The 12,540-nt window shown below is 33.8% G+C and overlaps 1 protein-coding gene across 1 annotated transcript in view; it reads left to right on the top strand.

Annotated features, from left to right (window-relative positions):
- Positions 1–12,540, top strand: part of LOC145276952 (vesicle transport protein USE1-like) — a 63,098-nt gene that overhangs the window by 22,754 nt on the left and 27,804 nt on the right. The window contains exons 4-5 of the mRNA XM_080128467.1: positions 1,866–2,016; positions 6,255–6,445. Of these exons, the coding sequence (XP_079984593.1) occupies positions 1,866–2,016; positions 6,255–6,445 (342 nt within the window). The remainder of the gene's footprint in view (positions 1–1,865; positions 2,017–6,254; positions 6,446–12,540) is intronic.

The raw sequence follows: 12,540 nt of genomic DNA, 5'->3' as shown, positions 1-12,540 counted from the left end.
CTTACATCTAGGGATCTCAACTGTGCAGAGGTGGGATTTAGCTGCTTGTCAGGTTTGTTGGGGGTATTTTCGTTGAGGGGGTACAAGTGCTTGCAGTTCGAAGCATTCACCATTTAAAATACTTGTAGAACAGGTAGAAGGATGCAACATGTCGGTGATGGGACAGAGGCTGAAGCCAGATTAATGTGTCTTTTCCAATTTCAAAGAAAAAGGACACCTTGTCAATATGGTGGGTTTGATATAGGGTTTAAGTTGTCTTTTACACAAAAAAATCTAAGTTGAAAACTTTAAGGAATGAATTCTTGCTTTATTATCAAATTGTGTTTTGTGTATCTTTACATAACCCAAATCCGAGTTTGTTTTTTTCTACTGATTTATTACTAAAACGAAATACCAAACTTGATCACTACTGTAGTATGAATCATATTATGCAGATTCAGTGTGTTAGCTGCTGAAATGAGTCCAATAATGAACAGTGCTTCCATGTCATTTTTATACACTTTTTATAATTGTTTCCATTGTGATTCATTTTGATTTACCACAAGATGACATAATAATTGTAATTATATACTTGCTCTGAGTTTGTGTTTTTAGTTGTACATGTTACCTTTCTCTTGCTATATAACACCAACCAAACCCAATGTTTAAATCTATTTTGTCTGTAAGCTTTAGTATCACCAAATCTTTGTGTGTGACATTGCTTTTCATGGTTATGTGTCATGCAGTCATTATCGTTATTGATGTAATTTGCTTGTAACTCAAGATGCTAAATATCAAAGAAATACCAAAAATCTGCACTTACTTGGTGTCATTCAGCAGTCAGTTATCTAATCATTTTGGGCAGCATGTTAAGCAGACTCCATAATGGAGTCTGCTAGATGAGCAAAGCATGAGACACCTTCACTTCTCGAAATCAAGTCAGCCTCTCACTTTCCAATCGGCTCACCATATTTTTCAAAATCTGTTTTTATTTTTTTACACATTCTTAAATTTAAAAAAAAAATAAATACCTATTGGTTTTTAAATAATTTACCTATTGGTTTCCCTAAATCACACACTGATGCTACCAGATTAGGCTGTCTGAAGATATTGGCTTCCTAACCAAAATAAAAAGCACCAAGCATTTATGTAATTGTTTTTTTTCCTTTCCTTTTACAAAACTTGATTATGTTCTGCAGTGCTCAAAACACAAACAATAACAACAACTTCCTCTACAAAAGCAAACCAAATAATATGAATAAATATTTGAAGATATAAAGAGGTTGAAACGTAAAAACTTTTATTAAAATGATTGGATTCTGAATTAAATAAACGCCAAAGAATTGCTATGCTGTAAAACAAAACAACCAAACTAAATCACAACCTGTGAAAACAATTCAGCCTTGAATTCCAAATGCAATTAAATGTCACACATTGCATTAACTTGCCTAATTTTTTATAACCTACTTATTATCACATTAAATAGTCTGATGAGAAATGCTCATACTTATCCAGTTCACAGCACCCACTATGTCTGATAACTGTAAGATGCATGACTGAGATTAAATGTTGTTTGCTAATAATTTGCATGAGAAGAGACTCACTTGCTTAAAAGGCAGAGTACAACAAACGCAATAGTGTCTATGCCAAGAGGCAGTCTGAGCAAAAACATTGTTAGTCAAAAATTAAAAGTGAAATTATTAGGCAAAAGAGGAAGAATCTAGAATTTTCAAGGAAAAAAAATGGCTGACAAACCAGAGATAGATAGTTAAAATAGCCAGATTTTATTTACCTTACATATTATTTGTTAAAGTTCAAATATAAATGTTTAAAATATATATGTAAATAATACATGTATTTAATTTTTGCATCTGGTTTAATTGTAGCCAAATGCTGCTGAAAAGATGTTGGCTGCTGAGAAATTGTCCCCTGCCAACACATCCAATGACCCGGATCCTGTCTCTGGAAAGAAACTTTGCAACTTGACCAAAGGAAGATATGAGAAAGAAATGAGAGAAGATCTATTTGGTGTCTCTTGTAAGTTGAACCTAAGGCACTTGTGCATCAGTACATGAACATAAACTCACTTCTGGAATTAAAATAAATATAAGACACTTAGAATAACACAAAATTGAGTTTTTTTTTTAAACAAAATAGACATTTTTTTATTTTTATTAACACGCATTATTGAAATGCGTGTGAATTTTGAGAAAACTTTCTTTTTTTTTTTTTTTCGAATTTTAACTTTACGTAATAAAGTCAAAACGGTTTGTAATGAATGTTCATCTTTTATTGAAAGTAAACTAAAAAAATGTCTATTTTGTTTAAAATAAAACTATTTTCTGTTATAAGTTTCTTATATTTATTTATTTATTTTAAGAAAACTTTCTCAATGAAAAAAAAACATGCATTAAAAATATTGAGAATTCTGGTTTTGTTACAAAAAGAATCTTTTCAATTTTTGATTCGATCCTGAAATTGCATTTGTCTGCCCCTATACTGATATTTTTTTAGCCAGTCTGATAAATTTTCTTCAGATATATCGGTTGTTGCATAGCCTCCTTCCAGTCAGGTGACTGGACAGTGTAGGATCAGATGGTCTATGTCCTGGGGAGCTCCCTTGCACTTTGGGCAGATTGGGGAATCTATTTGTCTCCACCTGTGTTTGTTTGCTGCCGTGTATTGTTCAGATCCGGTTTGCAGCTACCCACTGCTTCCTACTATTTGTAGCAAAACCTGGAAAGCACAAAGTTGAATCTTCAATGATGTCCTCTCCTTTGGGAGTATTGTTTCTCCATTCCTCCTTCCATGTCTCAACTGGGTCAAAATTTCTGAATTTTAAGTTGGAGAAGGGTTTTCGTGATTTCAGTTGGAAGGTATCTGGGGCATCTTTTAAAATTTGTTGGATTGGTAAGTCCCTGGTGTCTTTCTCAGCGTTTTGAATACATTTTTGAGTTGCCTCTTCCCTCCGTATGTGGTGTGGTGCGATTGAGTTTGCTACTGGTAGCCATTGTGTTGGTGTTAATTTCAGACATCGTGATTTAATACGCATTGTTTCTTGGAGTTTTTTGTCAATTGATCTTGTGTGTTGGCTCTGAGATCATGCTGAGCGCAGTATCCTGCAGCACTGTAGCAGAGTGCGATTGCTATTGTTGTGAGGACTCTTTGGGAAGCTCTCCATCGTGTTCCAGTTACTTTCTTTAGGAGGTTGTCTCTTTTGGCAATCTTATTTGCACATCCCTTAAAGTGTGTCTGATAGGATAGCATTCTATCAAGGTGATTCCCAGGTACCTGAGGATCAGGGGGAAGAGCTGCTTCACCAACTTTAACCTGGAGGATTTGTCTGGCCTCATGGTTGTTGAGATGAAAGACTAATGTAACTGTCTTTTTGGTGTTCATCCTTAAGTACCACTTATCAAAGAAGGTTTTCATAAGGGTGGTGTTCTCAGTCAGCATCTTTTCCAGTTCCTCCCAGATGTATTTTTAGTGATAGGATAATTCCAACATTTTTCCCGATTCCGTAGTAAATTACCGATTCCGATACAATTACCTATTCCGATTCTTTCTAAATCTCTAAATATTTAACTACAGAGTTGTTATTTTCCCCGAATACTGCAAAAAATCACATGTTAAATATGCAGATATTTTCCTAAACGTAAAATTATACTTGTGGAGGATGGTCTATCGATTTTAATTTTGCTGGTATTTTAAAATCAAGAAATATTTGTTTTATCATTATTACCAGCAATGGAAGATCCTTTTTTAATAAAATCAAATAAAAAAAGACAAAAGAATCGTTTTGGTATCGGAAAATAGGTACCAATTTTTCGATTCCGATACCCCCAAATTTGTCGATTTTTCTGATTCCCGATTCTGATTCCGATTAATTGGCCCAACACTAGTTTTTAGGTAAAATACTATTTTAACATCCTTTGCTCGTTAATTAATTTTCTAAACTTGTTTCAAAATCAGAGGACTATTCTAATTACCTCCCCTTGACGTCTAATAGTTATCTCCCATGGTTTGTCTTAATTTGATTTGATGTGTTTGGGAGTTATTTAATACTGATGCACAATTTCTATTTTGTCTGTCTACTTACTTGCCCAAGGGTAAAATGTGACACAAGGTCAGTTTTTAATGTGAAGAAAACCCAGCTTTCCAAAAAGGATCACGCTAGATTGGAACGAAAATTAAAAATTTGTATTAGATTATTCGGACTACTGTTCTCATCTTGAATGTTATTTGCACAATATTTTGGTCAATGTATCCTCCAACCTTCTTCAGGTATATCTTGTTGAACTCTGGAATCTGCATGGAATTTCGAATGGAACCTTTTATTTAATCCACGAAAGTAGCATGCTCTTGTATCATCAGCCATGAGTGGGTATAGGCCTAACTAAGCCCTAATTGCATTTAGTAACATTTTTTGTGAATTATCACCGGGCCATTTTATTATACAGGAATCATCATGTACTGTAATTGAAAGTTAGCTATCAATTTAGTAGAATGTTATAATTAAAAGTTAAGTTAGTCATTAAAAATGTTTTTTTAAATTTAAAACTCATTAAAAATATTTTTTTTTTTTCCAAATTGTTTCTGTAACTTGAAAGTTAAGTCTGTAATCTATGATAATCCCTGGGAAAAATTAAGAAAAAGTGGAAAGGAAATCATTTACAGGTAGGGTTCAAGCTCTTCTAGGTCTGACATTTAAAAAAAAAATTTATATTGAATTATTTATTTAACTGGATTAACCAAAAAATGATTACTGTTAAATTATCTTCTGTGAAATAAATGCCAGCTATAAATGAAAATCGAAACAAAATTAGTATTTAATAGAATTTAGAATACTCTTTACTCATTTTTTTTTTTTATCCCAAACAAGGCACATTGCCACTTGAAATGTAAGGGGCTACTATTTGAGATTGTGTGTAACAGGAGACTGTATAGAGTTGAGCAGTGAAATGTCTGTTCACATTACATTTAAACTTTTGCAGCTTAGTATAGTCTGGGAAGCAGGAAATGGCGGGGAATTCTAAAGTTTAGTAGTCCAAAGGAAGAAACTATGAAAGTTAGGTTTTCCAGCATCTAGTTACCTCAACAGTGAAGGGGTGAGATTTTGCTGCTTGTTGGGTTAGTTGAAGGAACTACATCGAGTGGGTACAAATATTATGAGTTCATCAGAGCACATTAAAGTACTTGTAAAACATTGCTGTAATGGGACAGAGGGTGGAGCTTAGGTGACAGTGTGGGATTTGTTAGGTTTGAAACTGTTTTTGGATCCTGTGTGAGAATGAGAGACTAGTGGTAGATGCACCAGCCCAGATGTGGCGAGTAGTTTGTGGTATGCTGGTTTGTAAAGATATAGAATGCTCTCTGGTGTGAGTAATTCTCTTAATGAGATGACATATTTAAATAAATTCAATGAAAGAAAATATTTTTTTATTTTTAAATTGTTGATTATATGATTTCGTGTTTTTTCATTGTCCTTTCTTGTTTTTTCCCCTTTTTTTTATTTTCATATTCCCCCTTCTTCAGTGTTATTTCCTCTTTTCGTCCTATTCTCGTTTCTTTTTATTTTTTTCTTCACTTAGGTGACTAGGGACCCCCCTGTGAATTTAATATTCCCTTGACACTTCCTCCTTTGGTGGAAGCCAGTTAAACTCGCCTAGAGTGAATGCTGTACAACAGCAAACTTCCTCTGCATTCTCTCCTATCCTCTTCCTTCTCCCTTCTCTCTTCTCTCTTCTTTTATTTGGTGCTGTCTGAAGATAACAGTTTCTTGAAAAAAAATAATGCACCAAACATTAATGTTATTTGTTTTTTTCCTTTCCTTTTGCAAAACTTAATGCTTTGCAAAAACAAAAATTTTCCTCTACAAAACAACCAAACCAAACCAAACACGATGAATAAATATCTAACAATATAAAGAACTTGACATGAAAACTTTTACCAAAAATGATCCAATTTGGCATTAAATAATCCAATTTGGCATTAAATAACCAGAAAAGTGAGTGTATGCCGTAAAACAAAATCAAATCAAACACCATGAATAAATATTTGAAAATACGAAGAACTTGAAGCATAAAAACTTTTACCAAAAATGAATGCATTCGGCATTAAATAATCCCAGAAGAATTGTTATACTATTAAACAAAACAGCCAACACAAGCAGATCTTTTCTTTTTCTTTTCAAGCTTTTTTCAAATACTTTTATTTTATATATTTGAAAGAAAAACAGGTACACTTTTATTGATATATGTTCTTTGTTTCTTTAGCAAAGGATGAAAAATCCAAGGGAACTGAATTGCGGCATCGAAAAGGTGATGCTGACAAAACAGATATCAATTCCATCTTACAGCATCACAATGAAATGCAGGAAAAATTGGCCGAAGAAATGCTCATGTTAACAAGGAACCTGAAGAACAATGTGTCTGCTGCCAAAAGGATTGTTAGTGACGATTTGAGGGTGAGTGATATATATCTTCTATTATATAAAGTGCAGTTGTCTGTGTGTATGTGTGTTTAGTTAATACCTAAAAAATACACAATAAATCCCCACAAAGTTGGTATTTTTTTAATCGGCGATATGCCGGAAAAATAATATCTGAAAATTTTCAACAAAAGATTAATTTTTTTTTTTTTTTTTTTGAGGAAGGGGGGAGGGTCAAATGGTCATTTTTATCACTGAATGTTATCAAGAATTAAACTCGATTATTAATGTTATCATGTATTAATACAGCCTAGCAAAGGAGCTAGCATTTTTTCAAATTGAAAGACACTAACTCTGGCTCTAATTTATCATTTCTTAAAGAAAGGTGGATACGAGAAACTTAGTTTTAGTAGTGTTCTGTAGGTCTCCTTGATTTTATTTTGTGCTTTCAGTAGCACTCTAAAGGGTTTTTTCACTCCACACATAAAAATCAATTTTTCTCCAAGGGGTGGGGGTTAAGGAGGAGAAATTAATACTATTTAGTTGTTTACATATATATATATATATATATATATATATATATATATATATTACAACAGTTTCTCAAATTATTCTAAAATTTTTCTCAACTTAAAAGTCAACATATGGAAGTTCTCCAGGTCTAAATGGTCAATTTTAGACATACCCAAAATAAATGTATATTTGTTATGTATTGTTTGAATAAAAAAATCTTCTTAAATTTCAATTCATTCCAAACAAGCCATATTGCCACTGAGTTGTAAAGGGATACTGTCAATTGGAACCAGATTCATAAGTGAGGGGCTGAAGCTTGGTAGATAGTGCGAGCCCTATTAACTTAGAAACTATTTTTTTTGGACCCTGTCTAAAGGGGAGAGGCTAATGGTTGATGCTCCATCTCAGATGTGGCAAAAATATACTACATGGATGAATGGTGGCCTTGTAGAGATATAGGATGCTGACAAATGTATGAAGTTTTCTAGCACAGTAGAGGGAGCCCACTTTCTATTCAGTATCTTCTATGTATTTATTCCAATTCATGTTTCTTGTGACTGTTCAACTGAGGTGATAATGTAGATGTGTGCATTGTTTAGTTTCTTTACCCAAACTATCTTTAGTATGAAATTGCAGTGTAGTACAAAAATTTGGAGACATTTCATGTATGAACAACAAATGAAAACCAGTGGTGAAACAATTAAACCTGAAATAGCAAACACTATCAAGGGAAATAATAAATTTGTTGGCACTTCTACTGAATTGGGATGAGATTTTCAGAAATTGTAAAACTGAATTTCACATGAAAACAATGGTATCTACATATTCCTCGGATATTTAAGATGATTATATCCAAACATTACGAAAATTGATCAGGTAAAAAATTTTTTATTAAAGAAAATAAAAAATAGAATTTAATGAAAACGATTGTAAAATGCAGAGTTCAACAAGGAGGTAATTTTCTGTTCGAATTAAACAAAGATGGCAGCAATTTTTCACCTGTTAACACGATTAAAGTTTTTTTTAATAATTCAGTAGTATTCAGGTAATTTCAACTGCATAATTTGGAAGCTAACATTGTAATTTATTAGAATTGACAAAAAAAAAAAAATCAGTTGAAACCATTATTTTTTTTTCTGAAAACTCCATTTATCGACTACAAAATCTCGTCCCAATAATGTAGAAGCACCAATTCGTTTATTTATAATTTATATATGAAATAAAGACGACTTTTCCCCTTGCATTAAAAGCTTTAAAAAAAACATCAGTAAAGGGCAGGTGAAGAACTCTTTAGCTTTGGTGAGCAATCACCTAGAGATTTTGACAGGTTACTCTAACATGGCAGGTTACTTTTAAAATACTGGCTTCCATCATTTCATTGGGTTAGAGTCAGGAAGAAGTTCAGACCTATAAAAATTTTGCTTTGCTGAAGGAAATGATTTCCAAAGAAAGCTGACCAGAAAACCATTCAACACATGTTAGCATGTAAAACGGACATTAAACTAAATAATTTCTTCCTGTGTTTAAATGTTTTTCCTTTTGTCTTTTTATTACATCCTCTCTCCATGGAATTTCATTTTATGATATATAAAGGTAAAATACATACATATATATAGTATAAATTTCTTTATTTATACAAGCAATATTGGCCTGCATCTGTGCATACATGTTTCAGTCACAATCTTGTTTGAAAATTCAAATCAGCTAAAACTTAGTTTCAATTGATTTGAAGGTACAAGGAAATTGGATTGCAAATGAGATTGAAGCTGAAACGTGCATGCACATATGCAGCCAATAATGTTTGTACAAATAAAGAAAATTATGCAATAAGACGGCTCTGCCTGCTATTGCGCGCCATTTTATAAACACTGTAGTTTTATTGGACTAACATCTAGGAAACAACAAAAATACAATCACTATACACACACACGTACATATAATAACTCCTTAAAATATACATAACAATTTAGCTACACAGAATTTTCCATGTTTCATCCTCGTGGTGGCTCGTCAGGCTAATCTATGGAATTAATGTTACTGTATGTTTTTATAGATATATGTGGTAGTAAGTTTTCTTGCTAACCAATCAGATTCTTTGTTATTCCTGCTACTGTTTTCACCAGCCAATGATCAAGCTTTTATCAGACAAATGTTTATTCTGTATTTCCACAGTTTTTGTTTATTTTTCGAAAGTAGTAGTTCATCTATCTTTTGTATTAAAAGGTGACCTTGTTTTGAACCCAGGTGTGCTTAGTTATGTTTTTCTATATTTTTTTTTTATAATTCAGGTGTTAGTTTAATATTTTTTTATATAATAATATTATATATACATATTTATTTTATTATTATATGTATACTTATATATATTCATTTTATTATAATACATATATATATTATTATTATGATACATATATACATTTATTTTATTTTATATATATATATTGTCACAAACAGCCACTTCGACATCAAGTATTGTTTTAGCATTCTGTTAATAGTATAAGAGTAGATATTTGATTGGCATGTTCTGACTGAACGAGAATCCACCCAAAACCTAATATTAAAATCAGTCTGGAGAGATTCTCTTTCCTTGGCCGAGGATAGAGAGAGTGACATGTGACGGCGGAACAGTTACTACACCGCAATCCAATCTCAGAAGCAGAGAAAAAAAACCCACTACGGATTTCATCACCCACGGAGAGAGAAAGAGAAAGGAAGAGAGAAAAGGAAAAGAGAAACAGCGACCGAGGTTGTTGAAAAACGTTCGGTCGACGTTAGCACCAAACACCTCCCACCTCCTCCAATATGAAGACAAGCGACAGGTCGCCCTATGGTCAATGCACGTAGTGACAGTGCCGTGCCAAGAAGCAGAATAAGGAATCAGAACATGATTTCGTCAATTCTGTTTTTAGAATCGAGCGGCGAAAAAAAAGAAAGGAAATATAATAATTTCCTTGTGCGAGGAGTTGTGAAAAAAAGTTTGACCGCGTAAAATGTGTTTCTGGACAACCAAAGCGATGTCACATTTCCGAAGTTGGCAAAGACGGAAAAAAAAGATATCTGAATTAATCCCTCGATCAAACTATTTTGGATAACCCAAAATGGATGCCGACTGGCATACTTAAAAAAAAAAGGAATTGAACTCTAAGTGAAAAAAAAACAACAAATTTTACTTTCTTTCTCTGTCGAGCTGGAGATCGGACTTTTTCTCGTGTGGACCGGTTGCTGCCGTTTACCTTTGACCTTTCTGTTATAGGATTCTCTTTCAGTTAGTATGTTAAAATATTCCCCAATCCCATTAGCTTTGAATATATTTGTTTTCGTTAAATCTTTCTTTCCCCTTATTATTAATAAATTTAGTTTTATATTATTTGAAAGTGTTTGTTTCGTTATCTCTTGCAAATTTTATTGCGTTCGATTTTTGTTTATTTTGTATCTGCCTGTCTCACAGAAAATAATTATTGTTTTATTTGTTTCAAACCTTTTTTGTATAAAAAAGGAAATTTGAACCCAATCTGGGACCGACGAACATACCCCTACTGCAGGAGATTTGTCTGCCTGTGATAAGCGTTTGCTATCTATAAATGCCCATGTGTTTGCACTTTATTGCATTTTATTGTTATATTTAAATATTGCCCGGCCCGTATGTAACAAAATATATATATATACACACGCACTTTCACTCACCTTGTGTATATATAATATGAGGAAGTACTGAGGTATATGTATGTGTCACAATGAACTGATAAATATTGGGTACAACATTTACTGTCTGTTTCTATGTATGAATAGGACACTGTTGGATGTGTGTGTGACATTGTTATCTGTTGGGCAGTGGATATGTTGGGCTGTTGTATCATTGTTTACGAAGAAGCTAATTGCCAATTAGTTATGTGATAGGGGGGACAAGTATCAACTTGGATTGAAACCTATTCGACCCCTCCCAACACTTACACCATGGCCTACTGTACCATGTAAGCCTTCTTAGGTTTTCTCATTGACTCCCCCCACCACACATCCATGTAAACTTTATTTCTTTACCCCTCTTCTTTCCCAACCTCTCCCATCTCTCTTCCATTTGTTATCATCGTCAACAGACTGAGGTATTGTTTTCACTCTTGTTTGTTTGTATCTTAATAGATTCTCTGTCAGGTTTTATTAGAGGGTGCTACTGGTGCCGTGTAACCCGGTATCACCTGTTTCCCCTGATTGGGTGTGTCAGTTACTGAACTGACATCTCCATCAGGATTTCTGGATGAGGAGAGTGGGAAGACTCCCAACAGGCTGATGTCCTTTTTCTCTTCCAAACTACCTCTTTCTCACAGAAGAGATGTTGCTTTATTGTTATTTTCATGGTAGGTGCTCGACTGAGCTTCAATTTAAAGCCCCCCACCTCCCGAAAAAAAACATTCACAGCAAACACTCGTCTGTCAGCAATTTCCCTTACTCTCTATCCATGCCTTAAAACTAAACAAACTATCTCTAGAACTTTTCATTTATGGAACACAATACTGTGGATCTGCTTCCAAGTTGACTATAACATGACTGTTTTCAAGTTCAGTGTAACCAAGTTCTTATTGAGCTGTCCTGTTAAATAATCACATTCTTCACAATTTCCACCATTACTGATCATTATGGTGTTGTCTCACTGGCTAACACTCATTAACCCTTATTCTCGAGTGGTCATTGGGCTTTGATAAATGGTAGCCACCAATTAAAAAAATATCAAAACAAACAGAACATTGTGTCCACAGTATAAAATCAACTTCAAAATCTAGTGGGAGGGGGGGAGTGATCTCTTTTCTTCCTTACAATACATTTCTCATAGAAGAAATGTAGCTAGTCTCTCTCTACTTTATCATTACTTCCATGGAATGTGCTTTATTTTGGTTCCTCATTGTAAGATATTCACAGCAAGAACTCGTTTTTGCTACCATTTTGAAAAAAGACTTTCCTTTCTTCCTCCATGTGCTTAGAATTGGAAGAATTTCCATTGACACTGCTTTTTTACAAGGGTATACTATCTGTGAAAAACATTACTGTGAAATTACTTCCCTGATGATTAGAACTTCAAATAAGCAAATAGTAACTACAACCTCGTGACCTCTTCTTCACACCAGCTCTTCAGTGAAGATATGTGGACACTTGGAGGAGCAGCACTTGAGATGATTTCAGCTTAATCATCAGGAGACGTCTTGTTTTGGTTTGAGTCATTGCGCCATGCACTGGCTACCAGAAACTGGTCAGGCTGCAGACAACCAAACAATTTAAGGCAGTATTTGATGCATCGTGGCCATTGGTCTTTTGATGATTATCCTTTACTTGGGCGGTGAAGGATGTGTGATCACTCGATTCTGGTATGTTTCACTCCAGCGCCAAATTGTGGTCTCCACCAGATCCAGTAAAAGATGTACCAAAATTGTTAACATCTAGTTAGAAGAACAGCAGTTTCTGTGTTTGTGCTTTGTAGAACAGCCTACCAAACGTAGCGACAATGTTAATCATATCCAGATTTAAAGTCACCATGGACAAAAAATTCAAACGATATCTAGATTTATGATGAGATGATTCCAATGTTTTTCCAGATTCCGATATGATTACTGATTCTGTTTTGAATTTTT

This window comes from Euprymna scolopes, chromosome 5 (assembly GCF_053919585.1).
Source record: "Euprymna scolopes isolate OS-2025 chromosome 5, ASM5391958v1, whole genome shotgun sequence".
Taxonomy (NCBI): domain Eukaryota; kingdom Metazoa; phylum Mollusca; class Cephalopoda; order Sepiida; family Sepiolidae; genus Euprymna; species Euprymna scolopes.
Note: the sequence above shows the minus strand (reverse complement) of the source record. Positions and strands in the feature narration are given on the sequence as shown.